This window comes from Orcinus orca, chromosome X (assembly GCF_937001465.1).
Source record: "Orcinus orca chromosome X, mOrcOrc1.1, whole genome shotgun sequence".
In the NCBI taxonomy this organism is placed as follows: Eukaryota; Metazoa; Chordata; class Mammalia; order Artiodactyla; family Delphinidae; genus Orcinus; species Orcinus orca.
The window spans coordinates 93,677,508-93,694,531 of NC_064580.1; the positions used below are offsets into that span (position 1 = coordinate 93,677,508).

Sequence of the window (17,024 nt, forward strand, 5' to 3'; positions counted from 1 at the left end):
AAAATTATTTTCCTAGTTTTGATAACTGTACTATAGTTATGTAAGATGTTAACATTGGGGAAGCTAGGTGAAGGATATATAGGAACTCTTTTACTATTTTTGTGACTTTTCTATAAATCTAAAAAGGTTTTTTAAAAAAGATGCTGCAAAAAAAGAGAGCTAATTTTCCTAATTTGTATTACTACTCTGAACATTTTTCTTAGTTTATCAGGCATTTATATTTCAGTTTCTCTATAAATTTTCATTTACCCACTTTTTAGTTGGATTCTTGACTTTTGTATATTAAGAAAACTATATGCATTCTATGTTAAGGAAATTAGCTCCTGTGTGTGGCAAATTATTTTCCAGTTTGTCTTTTGATTTTTTTTATGGTGGGTTAGTGTGTATATGTGTATATAGATTTTTTAAACTGATGATTTCTGCTGACCTGTGGACAGAAAATAAGGAATAGTAGCCAAGTGACTTTAAGTCTTCAATAGTGATCAAAAGACCACAGAATAGGAACAATACTTTATGGAAATGACTTTGAGAAACTTCTTTCTTCCATTATAAGTTACATTTATTTAAACATTTACATACAGTAAAATTCATCCTTTTTGGTGTACAATTCTAGTAGTTTTGACAAATGCATACACTCATGTAATTATAATCAAGATACAGATAATTTCCATTATAAAACAAATTCCTATGCTACCTTTTTGTAATCAGTCTCTCATTTTTAACCCGTCACCCACTGATTTGTTCTGTTCCCATAGTTTCATCCTTTCCAGAATGTTATATAAATGGAATCTATCAGTAAGTAGCCTTTTGAGTTTGGCCTCTTTTACTTAGCAAAATGCATTTGAGATTCATCCAAGCTGTTGCATGTATCATAGTTCATAATAGTTTTTATTGCTGAGTAGTATTCCATTGTATGGATATATATCACAGTTTATCTATGCACCAGTTGAGGGACATCCTCCATTTTTATTTTCCTCCATTGTTAATGGTCTGCAGGTCTAGTAAAGGGCAGAGGTGAGATTTTATACCCAACAGGAAGAAGTTTCTTCTGAAAAGTCCAGCTTAGAAGTATGCTCCTGGGTAACATGTGCAAGAGGTTATACCAGTATAACTTACTTCTTGTCCTTTAAACTATATTTAAAATTGGAGTTAATCCTAAGTGAGCAGTATATCAAAGGAATAGATGTTTGTCCTGAGTATAGTTAGATGATATCCTCAGAGCAGGCCTGACAAATATTCTGGAAGCCAAGTCACTGGTAGAATATTAAAATTTTCTTTATTTAAAAAAATACTGAAAAAAGTAAAAATCAGCCCAAATCACACTTGAAAAATTTTATAAAGCAAGTCCCCTTTCAGCCTATCCAATCCCACCTCTAAAAGGTTTACAGTTTGGTATGTGTATTTCCCAGCTTTTTCCTAAGTTTATTCAGAAATATCTATATATACATATACCATACATACACAAATGCTTTTGTTTATAAAAAAGTATTATATATATATATACATATATATATGTGTGTGTGTGTACATATATGTATACACACACACACACACACACACACACACACATATATATATATAACTTTTTAACTTATTACAAAATCCTGGACATCATACAGGTCAGAATGCATTAATAGATATATCCCATTATTTTAATGCCTGTATAGTATTCCACTAAACGGATGTGCCATAATTTATCCATTCTCATACTGATGGACATTTAGGTTATAACCAGTATTTGTATGTGTGTGTGACTTTATTAAAATATAATTCAGGTAAGATAAAATTCACCCATTTAAAGTGTACAATTCATGATTTGTAGTATATTCAGAGTTGTACAATCATCACCACAATTTTAGAACATTTTCATCAAGTTCTAAAGAAACTCCATACACTTCAGCTATTACCTGAAGCCCTAAGCAACCACTAATCTACTTTCTGTCACTGTATATTTAGAATCATATAATATATAGCCTTTTGGAGTGGCTTCTTTCATTTAGCATGTTTTCAGGGTTCTTCCACGTTGTGGCATGTATCAGAAGTGTTCCCTCCTCTTCTACTTTTTGGAAGAGTTTGTGAAGAACTTGTATTAATTCTTCTTTAATGTTTGTGAGAATTAATCTAAGAATCCATTTGAGCCTATGCTTTTCTTTATGGGTATTTTAAAAAATTACTAATTAACCACTTTACTTGTTACAGGTTATCTTCAGATTTTCTTTGTCCCCCCCCACCAACAATTGGTTTCAGTAGTTCGTGTATTTTTAGGAATTTTTGTATTTCAAGTAAGTTACCTAATTTATTGGCATAAAATTGTTCATGGTGTTCCTTCATAATTTTTGTTTTAAATTTTTATAAGGTTGGTAGCAATGTTCCCGCCTTCATTTCTGATCCTAGTAAGTTGAGTCTCCTTTATTTCCTGGTCAACCTACTGAAAGGTTTATCACTTTTGTTGGTCTTTATACAGAACCAACTTTTGGTTTTGTTGACTTTTTATTCTCTATATATTTATCTAATCTCTTATTTCCTTCCTTCTGCTTTTTCTAGTTAGTCTCTTTTTCCAGTGTCTTAAGGTGTAAAGTGAGGTTATTGATATGTTATCTTTCTTCTTTTAAATTATAGGCATTTGTACTTATACATTTCTCTCTAAGCACTGCTTTAGGTGTATCCCAGAAGTTTTGGCATTTTGTGTGTTCATTTTCACTCATCTCAAATTAATCTTGTAATTCCTTCCTTAACCCACTGGTCATTTAAAAGTGTGTCTAATTCATATTTGTGTTTCCCAACTTTCTGTTACTGATTTCTAACTTCATTCCATGTGGTCAGAGAACATACTTTGCATAGTTTTAATCCACTTTAATTTACTGCGGTTTGTTTTATGGTATGTGATATGGTCTATCCTGGAGATGTTTCATGTGCACTTGAGAAGAATGTGTATTCTGCTCGTTAGGTGAAGTGTTCCATAAGTCTCTTTAAGGTCTAGTTGATTTATAGCATTGTTCAAGTCTTTTATTCCCTTGTTCATCTTCTGTCTAGATCTTATTGAAAATGGGGTACTTAATTCCCCAACTCTTATTGTATACTTTTATATTTCTCCATTCATTTCAGGTTTTTTTTGTGTGTGTGTGGTACGCGGGCCCCTCACTGCTGTGGCCTCTCCCGTTTCGGAGCACAGGCTCTGGATGCGCAGGCTCAGCGGCCATGGTTCACGGGCCCAGCTGCTCCGTGGCATGTGGGATCCTTCTGGACCAGGGCACAAACCTGTGTCCCCTGCATCGGCAGGTGGACTCTCAACCACTGCGCCACCAGGGAAGCCACATTTCAGTTTTTGATTCATGTATTTTGGTACTCTGTTGTTAGGTTAATATGTGTTTCTAATTGTTATATCTTTCTGATGGATTGACTTTTATCAATATAAGATGTCACTCTTTATCTATAGTGACATTTTTTGTTTTAAAGTCCATTTTAAATAGACTTTAGATAATAGTATAGCCACTCTGGCTTTCTTATAGTTGCCATTTGCCTGATATTTCTCTCTATCCTTTAACCTTCAGTCTGTATCCTTGAATCTAAAGTGTGAATCCAATAAAAAGCATAGAGGTAAGTCTTTTTTTTTTTTCCAGTTTGATGATCTCTGCCTTTTGATTGGATTGTTTAATCCATTCATATTTATTATTAACATAGGTGGACTTAACGACTGCCATTTTACGGTTTCTTTTCTATATGTCTCAAGCTTTTGTTTCTCCATTCTTTTTTGTTTGTTTGTTTGTTTTTTGTGGTACGTGGGCCTCTCACTGTTGTGGCCTCTCCTGCTGCGGAGCACAGGCTCCGGACGTGCAGGCTCAGCGGCCATGGCTCATGGGCCCAGCTGCTCCGTGGCATGTGGGATCTTCCCAGACCGGAGCACGAACCCGTGTCCCCTGCATCGGCAGGCAGACTCTCAACCACTGCACCACCAGGGAAGCCCTCCATTCCTCTTTTTGCTTTCTTTTGCTTTGAATGTTTTCTAATAAAACATTTAAACGTCTTTAATATTTTCACTATATATTTTTAGTTATTTCTTTAGTGGTTGCTCTAGGGTTTACCATACACATCTTAACTTAATTGGCTTCAGCTATATACTAACTAAATTCCAATGAGATATAAAAACCTTATTGCTATATAAACCTACTCCTTTTCTCACTTTTTGTGGTATTATTGTTATTATTATTTCTATATTACAAACCCAACAATACATCATTATAATTATTACTTAATATAATTTTATGTCTTTTAAAGAAGCTGAGAGAAGAAAGAACAAGTATATATTTACAACTTTTTAATATTAACCTTATTTCCCATTTCTTATTTTCTTCATTTGTTCCTATGGATTTGAGTTACCATTTTAGAGTCATTTCTTTAATCCAATACAGCTTTGTTTCCACCCACTTCCTTTGTCTTGTTTTTGGTAAATATATTACAGTTTTATATGTTATAGATCCAACAATGCAACTATATACATATTGTCTTATAAAATAGCTTTTTAAATCAATTAAGAAAGGAAAAATGTATTTTGACTGTCTTTTATAATTACATAATTACCTTTACCCATGCTAATTTTTTGGATGTGTAGATTCAAATTACTGTCTGAGGTCACTTGCTTTCCACCTGAAGAACTTCCTTTAACATTTCCTGTAAGTCAGGCCTGACAGCAACATAGTCTCTCAGTTTTTGACTATGTGGGAATGTCTTTATTTCATCTTCATTTTTGAAAAACAGCTTTATTGAATATAGGATTCTATATTGACAGTCTTTTTCTTTCAGCACTTTGAATATGTTTTCCCACTGCCACCTCCATTGTTTCTGATGAGAAGTCATCTATTACTCTTATTGAGGTTCCCTTGTAAGTTGCTTCAGTTGTCTCATGTTGCTTTCAAAAGTTTCTCTTTGTCTTTGGGTTTTAGCATTCTTATTATGGTATGTTTGTTGATTTCTTCTTATTTATCCTAATTGGGGTTCATTGAGATTTCTCAGATGTGTAGATAATGTTTCTCATCAAATTTGGGATTTTACAGCCATTATTTTTTGGAATATTTTTTCTGCTCCTTTCTTTCTCTGATATTCCCATTACAAGTATGTTGGAGTGCTTAATGGTTCTTTACCCCATTAAATTTTCATTATTTTTCCTTCTGATCTTCAACCTGGATACAATTATCCCATTAAACATCACAACCCAATGAGGTAAGTAGTATTATTATCGTCATTTTTATAGATGAGAAAACTGAGGCTCAGATTAAGTGACTTGCCAAGGTCACAGAGTGGTAAGTATGGCTGTGAAGTTCAAACAAGTCTGACTCCAAAGTTGGTACTACTTCCTCTATATCATATCATCTTTCTATTCTCCAGCAACTACAAACAAACAACTGGGGGATTTGGGGTAGGCTGCCTCTCTTCTAGAGAGCTCTTTATTTCTACCCCTCTTTAGTTATTCTTTGCTAGTATGTTCCTCTTCTAAAATTAATATATCTAATCTCTAACATGTAATAGACAATGATTCAATGTTTATTGCTTTTAATTCAATCATTACTCAATGGTAGCTAGCTTAAATGACTATGAGAACATTAATGTTTTGATCTAAATTCTTTCATTAGAAAAAATATAAAGCTATTTGAAGACAGTGATAACTTAATAGGGAAATGTCCATTAAATATGTTGACTAACTTATGAAAACTACCTACTGTTACTGCTGATAGGTCTCATTCAAGAGCATTTGCTGATGTTTAGGCCTGGAGTCTTGGTCATTTATTTACTAGGAAAATAAATTTAGGGACAAATGGGCTCTATAAATAAATATTTCAACACTTAATTCATTTTTTAGTTTTGTATATATAGGAGCCAGTCTTGAAAGAATGTTATCTCAAGGGACAAATATTTAAGACCTCATATAAATTATAATGATTAAAAAAAAACCCTTGGAAGTAATCTACTGTAATTTATCCTGAGAAAATGATACTCTTTATTCCCTATCCTCCATACTCATTATATTGTCTATCCCAGAGAGTGTTTGATTATAGAAAATGTTTTCTACCAATTCTTTCCAAAAGCTGAAAGGGATTTTAATTCAGTTTTCTCTCCCTCAGTTAGCTTCTCTTCTTCAATTCCAAATAAATTGCTATCTATATACAAATCCTAGATCTTAGATTCTGATGCAAGAAAGACCTCCTGGGACTCACAATCTTTATGTCTTCTAGCTGCCACTGATTTCTGTAGTATTATCTGTAGTAGATGATATTGGAGAAGCAGCCTGGAGATCTGACTGCTGCTTTTTGTTCTTTCCAAATTCTATCACCAATATTTTCCCACGTAGTTTATATCCATTTACTAGACGCAATGCTTGCCATGCTATTTCTGTATCTAAAAGAGAAAGAAAAAACATCAGTTTATATGTGGCTTAATCGATTTTATTCCAAGTCTAGTTTATGTTGTTTTGCCTTGGAGTTCAGTGTAGGCTATAAGGCCACATAATTATTTGATTTTATTGGGTTTTCTACAATCTCAAATTTGTAATAACTCAGCAAGATTAAACTAATGGCTAAGAATAACAACAATAAAATCTTAAAATGGATGTTTGAGAGCTTCTCCTAATTCAATGATATAGGTAAAGAAACAAGGATACAGACAGTGTGTTAAAGAGGGTTAAGCTATAACTAATAATACACAAACCTCTATCTTAGATAACAGATTATAGGTACTGTAAGAATGAAATCATTTTTCAAAATGGGGAAGACAAATAAAAGAAGTTATCATGGTATTGAGGACATTTTGCTACTTTTTCCTCTTGATCAGAGAGTGGTTGTAGGAGCCCTCATTAGGATAAGTAAGTTTAAGAATGCTTGCAGGCATATGGAAGCTTGAGGTGTAAGAGTATATAGCATATAGCAGGAGGATTTGATTTATGGGTCTCAGAGCCTGGATGTGGGAAATTAGGAAGGAATGGAATTACTGCCTAGAGTCTGTGAAATCATAAGTGGACAAGCAATGTTTTTAGATTGAACCAATTTATGTCTCATATATGTATGCACTACAAATTTTCAAATGCATGTATAATTACTAAAATGGTTATTTATTTAGAAGTACTTAGTGTATAAAGCCTTTTTATTACATATCTTTTCAATTAATAGATCATATTAGGTGGGGGTGCATGAAGTAATTTTATAAGTTTAAAAAGGGTTCTCACACTTGAAAAGACTAAAAATCACTAGCGTTGAGGATCCACAAACCTTCAATGAGATAGGAAAGATGGTACAATGCTGTATGAAAAGAATGCAGGGGAGTTTGGCACTGCTCATGTATAAAAGCACTTCCCTTTAAATAGATTACTAGGCTGTATATAAATGATGATACTTTAGGGATAATAAAAGGCACAGCTCCTACCCAGCCTCCACCAAAAAAAGAAAGTCTGGTCTGTCATAGGAACTGAAATTCCTATACAGGTATAACTTTTTAACTGTACTTTGCTTTATTATGCTTTGCAGATATTGCAGTTTTTTCCCTCAAATTTAAGGTTTCTAGCAACCTTGCACTGTCAGATGATGGCTAGCATTTTTTACCAAGAAAGTATTTTTAAGTTAAGGTATGTACATTGTTTTTTTAGACAAAATGCTACTGCACACTTAATAGACTACAGTATAGTACAAAAATAACTTTTACATATGCTAGGAAACCAAAATATTCATGTGACTTGCTTCACTGGGATATTCACTTTATTGCAGTGGTCTGGAACCGAATCTGTAATATCTCTGAGATATGCCTGTATTATTTCTCCCTTTGGCTTAGGATACTGAAATCATGTATTAAGATGCAAACAATAGTTAAAAGAATATATCACCTACTAGTTAATTATGAATTAGTAATGAATTAGCATAATATAGCATAATAGCATAATATCTTGCAGTCTCTCAGTCCTAAAGGAATAGGGCATAATGCAAGTACGAGTGTTCTGATCAGAATACCAATATATTAATAATTAACATAATTATAACTTGGACTAGGAATACTATTTTCAGCAAAGGGAAAGTAAATTTTGATGGCGTGAGTAGGAAGTGCCAAGGCTGAGGAAAAGTGAGGACAAAGGTATAAAGTGGTCGTGCACTGTCAAAGGAGGAGAGGAAGCACAGAAGGGAAAGTAGAGAAAAATTAAAAACATGTTTTCCTTAGTTCTCTTCCCTTCCTCCCATGTGCTTGGCCAAGCACATACTTCTCATGTGCTGTAGAGAAATCAAAGTGCTATACCTAAACAAGAGAGGGGATAAGTAGTCACTAATGAACTTATGCTACAACTGAGTAATTATCCAGATGAAACTACTTACTGGGAAAAGTGATAAAAGCCTGCCCCCTCATTCGTCCAGTCATCATTCGGAATTGAATTGGAGGTCCTTTCTTCTCCTGGAACCGAGCGAATAATGAGACAAGATCTCTTTCGGTCACCCGAGGGCTAAGGTTCTTCAGGTATAACACCTAATATAAACCAAGGATCACCAGAAATAACACATTAGGGAGGTAAGGCAACTATTTAATTGTGGTAGGAATTAGTTAGTTTCAGATAAAGATGGTGGATTGAACACATGCATCTAATTTCAATCCCTCCAGAAAACTCTCCAAAAACTATAGAGACTTTTTTTTTAATACAAACTGACAAGGTAAGGAAGAACAAGGAAAGGAGGCAATAGCAACAATATTCTGGAAGCTGGAAAATAACTGAACGAGTGTACTCAAGAAAGCTGAATCTTAAACCAGCAGTGGGGAAAGCCAGGAACTAACCCAATCTACACCTAAGAATCCTCAAACATTTTAGAAACTGATATATTCAGGTGTCTCTGGAAATGGATGTAAAGAGCTGGGGTTAAGATAAGGTGGGTAGGTTGAAAACTCTTTAAAAATAGATTAGATCTTTAAACACCTCCCCTATAATATGCTACTGGGTAAAGACCACTCCCAATCTTGGTGAATACTGGAGGTTCATTCTCTGAACACAGGGAGAGCTAGATACAGTTGAGGATGAGAATACTGTTCCTAAAAACTAGGAGATTAAGAGAAATAATGCATTCTGAATGATGAGGATACCCCAAACACTTCCTCCCATTAGGCTCCCACAATGCTGGTGGTACCCTCCCATGCAAGAGTTCTGAAGTCTTCTCTGGGGAATCTGATTACCCCAAGAAGAAAGATCTAAAAATGCTGATTTTGGATGTGGAATTTCTCCAAGAAATGGACAAGCCAGATGACTTTAAGTGAAGCTCAAAGTCAATAAGGATCACTCATTTGCTCAGAGCTTCCAATCTGTTTTTGGCCCCTACTCATAAATATGAGCACAGATTATCAGGCATCTGAGAAAAGCCTCTAATGTGAAAGAGAACAGAGCAAACAAAGAAATGAAAGCAAATGGGAGAAAACAGAAACTATGCAAGGACGAAAAAAAAAAAACACTTCAAAAAGCCATCACTAATACCCTCAGAGAAATAAGAGAAAATATTCCATCTATTATGAATGGGATGCTATTAAAAAAAGAAATATTCAAGACAACAAAAAAGAGCTCTTAAGTGTGATTGAACTTAGTTCTTATCGGCTTAAAATAGATTGTTATAAGATGTTTTGGGTAAGTTCCATTGTAATTATAAAGAAAATACCTATAGAGGATACACAAAAGAAAATGAGAAAGGAAAAAAGCACTTCACTACCAAAAATTCACTGAAATACAAAGGAGGACCTCAAGAAAGAAAAAGAGCAACAAAAGAGCTACAATACAGAAAACAACTAATAAATGGCAATAGTAAGTCCTCCCTATCAATAATTACTTTACCTATAAATGGATTAAACTCCCTAATCAAAGACATAGAGTGGCTGAACAAAGAAAAACCAAGATCTGACTATGTGCTGTCTGCAAGAAACTCACTTTAGATTTAAGGCCATACATAGGCTGAAAATGAAAGGATAGAAAAATAAATTCCATGCAAGTTGTAACCAAAAAAGAGCAGGGTTGGCCATGCTTATATAAGATAAAATAGACTTTAAGTAAAAAACTTTCAAAGGAAACAAAAAAGGATATTATATAACGATAAAAAGGTCAATTTCACCAGGAAGATATAACTACTATAAATATATATACATCCAACATCAGAGCACCTAAATATATGAAGCAAACATTGAGAAAACTGAAGGAAGAAACAGAAAGCAACACAATATTACTAGGAGATCTCAATACCTCACTTTCAATAGCAGAAGAAAAACTAGAAAATTCACAAATTTGTGGAAACTAAACAAAAATACTCTAGAACAACTAATGGGTCCAAGAAGAAATCAAAAGGGAAATTAGAAAATACCTTGAGACAAATGAATATGAAACCATAATATACCAAAATTTATTGGACGCAGCAAGATCAATGCTAAGAGGGAATTTTATAGCATTAAGTGCCTAAATTAAAAGAGGAGAAAGCTCTCAAACAGCTTAACTCTATACTTCAAGGAACTAGAAAAAACAGAATAAACTAAGCTCAAAGTTATCAGAGGGAAATAATAAAGATTAGAACAGAAATAAATGAAATAGAGATTAGAAAAATCATAGAAAAAAATCCACCAAACTAAGAGCTGTGTTTTAAAAAGATCAACAAAATTGACTACCTTTAGTTAGGCTAAGAAAAAAAAGAAGACTCAAATAAAATTAGCTGTGAAAGAGGAGTCACTACAATGGATGCCACAGAAATAAAAAAGAATTATGAGAGACTACTCTGATAATTATATGCCAACAAATTGGATAACCTAGAAAAAAGGATAAATTCCTAGAAACATAAAACCTACCAAGACAAAATCATGAAGAAATAGAAAATCTGAATAGATATATAACTAGCAATAAAATTGATTCAGTAATCAACAAAGAAAAGCTCAGGACCAGATGGCTTCACAGGTGAATTCTACCTAACATTTAAAGAAGAATTAATACCAATCCTCCTCAAACACTTTCAAAAAACTGAAGAGGAGGAAACACTCCCAAACTAATTTTATGAGGCTATCATTACCCTGACCAAAAGCAGAAAAAGACATTACAAGAAAAGAAAACTACAGGCCAATATCCCTGATGAATACAGATGCAAAAATCCTTAACAGAAAACTAGTAAACTGAATTCAAAAGCACATTTAAAGGATCACACATCATGACCAAATGGGATTTATCCCTGTGATGCAAGGATGGTTCAACATATGAAAATCAGTCAATAAGATACAACACATTAACAGAATGAAGGATAAAAATCACAAATCATCTCAAAAGACATCAATGGACAGATATTCCAGACAGAAAATCAATAAGGCAACAAAATGACACAACAGGACAGACTTAATTGATATTTTCAGGACATTGCATCCAAAAAAAACAAAAACAAAAACCACCAAATCAAACAAAACAACAACAACCAGAATACACATTCTTTTCAAGTGCACACTGGAACATTCTCTAGGACAGACCACATACTAGGACACAAAACAAGCCTCAACAAATTTAAGAGGCCAGGGATTATTTCAAGCATCTTTTCTGACCACAACAGCATGAAACTAGAAATCAACCACAGAAAGAGAAACGAGAAAAAAAATGATTACATGGAGATGAAACATGCTACTAAAAAAGCAATAGGTCAAAAACAATGAAATCGAAGAGGAAGTTAAAAAATACCTTGAGACAAAAGACAATGAAAACACAACCATACAAAATCTATGGAATGCAGCAAAAGCAGTCCAAAGAGGGAACTTCGTAGTGATAAATCCCTTCCTCAAAAACAAGAAAAATCTCAAATAAACAACCTAACCTACCACCTAAAAGAATTAGAAAAAGAAGAACAAACACAACCTAAAGTCAGCAGAAGGAAGGAAATAATAAAGATCAGGGAGGAAATAAATAAAATAGATATCAAAAAACAAGAGAAAAAATCAATAAGCCAAGAGCTGTTTTTTTGAAAATGTAAACAAAACTGACAAACCTCTGGTCAGGCTCAATGAGAAAAGAGAGAGAACCCAAATAAATGAGGAGAAATCACAACTGATACTGCAGAAATACAAAAAAACCATAAGAGAATACTATAAACAATTATATGCCAACAGATTGGACAACCTAGAAGAAACGGACAAGTTTCTAGAAACTTGTCCACCAAACCTGAATCAAAAATAAATAGATAGTTTGAACAGACAAATCACTAGAAGTGAAATAGAATCTGTAATTTAAAAAAACTCCCTGCAAAAAAAAGTCCAGGACTGGTTGTCTTCACTGGGGAATTCTACCAAACATACAAAGAAGAACTTATATCAATCCTTCTCAAACTCTTCCAAAAGACTGAAGAGTAGGGAACACTACCAAAGTCATTCTATGAAGACACCATCATCCTGATACCAAATCCAGACAAAGACACTACCATAAAAGAAAATTACAGGCCAGTATCTTTGATGAACATAGATGCAAAAAATTCTCAACAAAATATTAGCAAACCAAATCCAACAACACATAAAAAGGATCATACACCATGATCAAGTTGGATTCATCTCAGGGTCACAAGGATGGTTCAACATATGCAAATTAATCAATATGATACACCACATCAACAAAAGAAAAGACAAAAAACACACGATCATCTCAACAGATGCAGAAAAAGCATTTGATAAAATTCAACATCCATTCATGACAAAAACTCTTATCAAAGTGGGTACAGAGCGAACATATCTCAACATAAGAAAAGCTATTTATGACAAACCCACAGTCAACATAATACTTAACAGTGAAAAGCCTTCCTACTAAAATCTGGAACAAGACAATGATGACCACTTTCACCACTTCTATTCAACATAGGACTGGAAGTCCTAGCCACAGAAATCAGACAGTAAAAAGAAACAAAAGGTATCAAAATTGGAAGGGAAGAGGTAAAATTGTCATTATATGCAGATGACATTATACTATATATAGAAAACCCTACAGACTCCATACAAAAACTACTAGAACTGATAAGCAAATTCAGCAAGGTAGCAGGATACAAGATTAACATATAGAAATCTGTTGAATTTCTTTATACTAACAATGAAATATCAGAAAGGGAAAGTTTAAAAAATCCCTTTAAAAATTACATCATCAACATCACTAATCATTAGAGAAATGCAAATCAAAACTACAATGACGTATCACCTCACACCAGTCAGAATGGCCATCATCAAAAAATCTACAAACAATAAATGCTGCATAGGGTGTGGAGAAAAGGGAACACTCTTGCACTGTTGGTGGGAATGTAAACTGATACAGCCACTAGGGAGAACAGTATGGAGGTTCCTTAAAAAAGTAAAAACAGAACTGCTGTATGACCCAGCAATCCCATTACTGAGCATATACCCTGAGAAAACCATAATTCAAAAAGAGTCATGTACTACAATGTTCACTGCAGCACTATTTACAATAGCCAGGACATGGAAGCAACCTAAGTGTCCATCAACAGATGAATGGATAAAGAAGATGTGGCACATATACACAATGGAATATTAGCCATAAAAAAGAAACTAAATTGAGCTATTTGTAGTGAGGTGGATGGACCTAGAGTCTGTCATACAGAGTGAAGTAAGTCAGAAAGAGAAAAACAAATACCGTATGCTAACACATATATATGGAATCTAAAAAAAAAAGGTTCTGATGAATCTAGGGGCAGGACAGGAATAAAGACACAGATGTAGAGAATGGACTTGAGGACACAGGGAGGGGGATGGGTAAGCTGGGATGAAGTGAAAGAGTGGCATGGACATAAATACACTACCAAATGTAAAACAGATAGCTAGTGGGAAGCAGCTGCATAGCACAGGGAGATCAGCTCGGTGCTTTGTGACCACCAGAGGGGTGGGATAGGGAGGGTGGGAGGGAGACGCAAGAGGGAGGGGATATGGGGATATATGTATACACATAGCTGATTCACTTTGTTATACAGCAGAAACTAACACAACATTGTAAAGCAATTATACTCCAATAAAGATGTTTTAAAGAAAAAAAAAAAGACGAGTCAGCAGTTTCTTCTTATGGATCTCATAAAGGGGACACAGTGGCCTTAACAACATCCTGACAGTGGTTATGACCATGAGACATAGAAAGTTAGTAGAATTACATGTTAGTTAATAAACAGTTCCTTTGTAAAAAAAAAAAAAAAAAAGGATAAAGCTACAGATAAACAAGGTCCTACTGTATAGCAAATATCCTATCCCACTGTATTTGATATCCTGTGATAAACCATAATGGAAAAGAGTATGAAAAAGGATGTGTGTGTGTATGTGTGTGTGTGTATATATATATATATATATATATGTCACTTTGCTGTACAGCAGTATTTAACACAACATTGTAACTCACTTCAATAAAAAATAAATAAATAAAAATTGCATCAAAAAAATCAAATACTTAGGAATAAACCTGACCAAGGAGATGAAACACTTATATGCTGAGATCTATAAAACACTGATAAAGGAAACAGAAGATGATTTCAAGAAATGTAAAGATATACCATGCTCTTGGATTGGAAGAATTAATATTGTTAAAATGGCCATACTACCTCAAGCAATCTACAGATTTAATGTGATCCCTATCAAATTACCCATGCCATTTTCCACAGACTAGAACAAATAATTCTAAAATTTATAAGAAACTATAAAAGACCCAGAATTGACAAAGCAATCCTGAGGAAAAAGAACAAAGCAGGAGGCATAACCCTCCCGGACTTCAGACAATTACAAAGCTACAGTAATCAAAACTGCGTGGTACTGGCACAAAAACAGACATATAGATTAATGTAACAGAACAGAGAGCCCAGAAATAAACACACACATCTACAATCAATTAATCTTTGACAAAGGAGGCAAGAATATACCATGGAGAAAAGACAGTCTCTTCAGCAAGTGGTGTTGGGAAAGCTGGACAACTGCATGTAAATCAATAAAGTTAGAAAACTGCCTCATGCCATACACAAAAATAAACTCAAAATGGCTTAAAGACTTACATATAAGACAGGATACCATAAAACACCTAAAAGAGAACACAGGCAAAAGATTCTCTGACATAAATCATACCAATGTTTTCTTAGGTCAGTCTCCCAAGGCAATAGAAATAAAAGCAAAAATAAACAAATGGGACCTAATCAAACTTATCAGCTTTCACACAGCAAAGGAAACCATGAACAAAACTAAAAGACAACCTACGTACTGGGAGAAAATATTTGCAAATGATGCAATTGACAAGGGCTTCTTTTCAAAATATACATACAGCTCATAAAACTCAGTAACAAAAAAACAAACAACCTAATCAAAAATAGGCAGAAGACCTAAATAGACATTTCACCAAAGAAGACATACAGATGACCAATAGGCACATGAAAAGATGCTCAACATCGCTAATTATTGGAGAAATGCAAATCAAAACTAAAATGATGTATCACTTCACACCAGTTGGGATGGCCATCATCAAAAAGTCTACAAATAATAAATGCTGGAGAGGGTGTGGAGAAAAGGAAACCCTCTTACTCTGTTGGTGGGAATGTATGTTGGTGTAACCACTATGGAGAACAGTATGGAGGTTCCTTAAAAAACTAAAAACAGAGTTGCCATATGATCCAGCAATCCCATTCCAGGGCATATATCTGGAGAAAACTCTAATTTAAAAAGATACATGCACCTCAGTGTTCATAACAGCACTATTTACAATAGCCAAGAAATGGAAGCAACCTAAATATATGTCAACAGATTAATGGAAAAAGATGTGGTATATATATACAATGGAATACTACCTAGCCACAAAACAGAATGAAATAATGACATTTGCTGCAACATGGACGGACCTAGAGATTGTCATACTAAGTGAAGAAAGTCAGACAAAGACAAATATCATATGACATCACTTATATGTGGAATCTAAAATATGATAAAAATGAACTTATTTACAGAACAGAAATAGACTCACAGACATAGAAAACAAACTTATGGTTACCAAAGAGGAAAGGCAGGGAGGAGGGATAAACTAGGAGTTTGGGATTAGCAGATAGAAGCTACTATATATAAAACAGATAAACAACAAGATCCTACTGTATAGCACAGGGAACTATATTCAGTAACTTGTAATAAACTATAATGAAAATAATCTGAAAAATTATATACAGTAAGTCCCCTACATATGAACGAGTTCCATTTCAAGAGTGTGTTCTAAGTCCAATTTGTTCATAAGTCTGACAAAGTTAGCCTAGGTACCCAACTAACACAATTGGCTATTTAGTACTGTACTGTAATAGGTTTATAATACTTTTCACACAAATAATACATAAAAAACAAACACAAAAAATTAAGAAAACATTTTATACCTTACAGTATAGTACCTTGAAAAGTACAGTAGTACAGTACAACAGCTGGCATACAGAGGCTGGCATCCAGTGAACAGGCAAGAAGAGTTACTGACTGGAGGAGGGAGAGGAGGTGGGAGATGGTAGAGCTGAAGGACCATCAGCAACAGGAGATGGAGGGCAAGCTGCAATTTCACTCACGCCTGACGTTGATGGCACAGGTTCTGGTTCCTTGCTGGACTCAATTCTATCTACCCTCTTAAAAAAAATGATCTAGTGATGTCTGGGTAGTAGCTCTTTTCTTCTCATCATAAGATGACACGGTAGCACTGGATTGCATTCTGAACGGCTGCAGCAACCTTTGTGTACCTTTCTACGTTTGGGTCCTATGCCTCAAAAACTAACAATGCCTCCTTAAATAAAGAAAATCCCCTTGCCATTTCCTGCATCGTGAATCTTTTCGGTTCTTCAGTTACTTCTTCCTCTTGTCTCTCTTCGTCCTTTCTCTGGGCCTCCAATTCCACCAGGTCTTCATTAGTAAGCTCCTCATGCTGCACAGCAAGGAGTTCAATGAAGTCGTCCTCTTGCAGATCTAGCTCCATCCAGCTGCTCGTTGAGGGTCACTACATTGCTGAAGGCCTCTTTGGACTCCTCATCCAC

General features: G+C 34.4%; 1 protein-coding gene across 7 annotated transcripts in view; it reads right to left on the reverse strand.

Annotated features, from left to right (window-relative positions):
* Window positions 1-534: 534 nt before the first annotated feature.
* Window positions 535-17,024, reverse strand: part of RBM41 (RNA binding motif protein 41) — a 71,300-nt gene continuing 54,810 nt past the window's right edge. For 4 of the 7 annotated variants that reach the window (XM_004281506.4, XM_049704361.1, XM_033408801.2 and 1 more), the window contains 2 exons: window positions 8,346-8,493; window positions 535-6,390 (listed from right to left, as the gene is read on the reverse strand). In XM_004281506.4, coding sequence (XP_004281554.1) covers window positions 6,224-6,390; window positions 8,346-8,493 — 315 coding nt within the window. In that variant the 3' untranslated portion in view covers window positions 535-6,223. The remainder of the gene's footprint in view (window positions 6,391-8,345; window positions 8,494-17,024) is intronic. The other 3 variants (XM_049704360.1, XM_049704362.1, XM_049704359.1) reach the window with 1 other exon arrangement.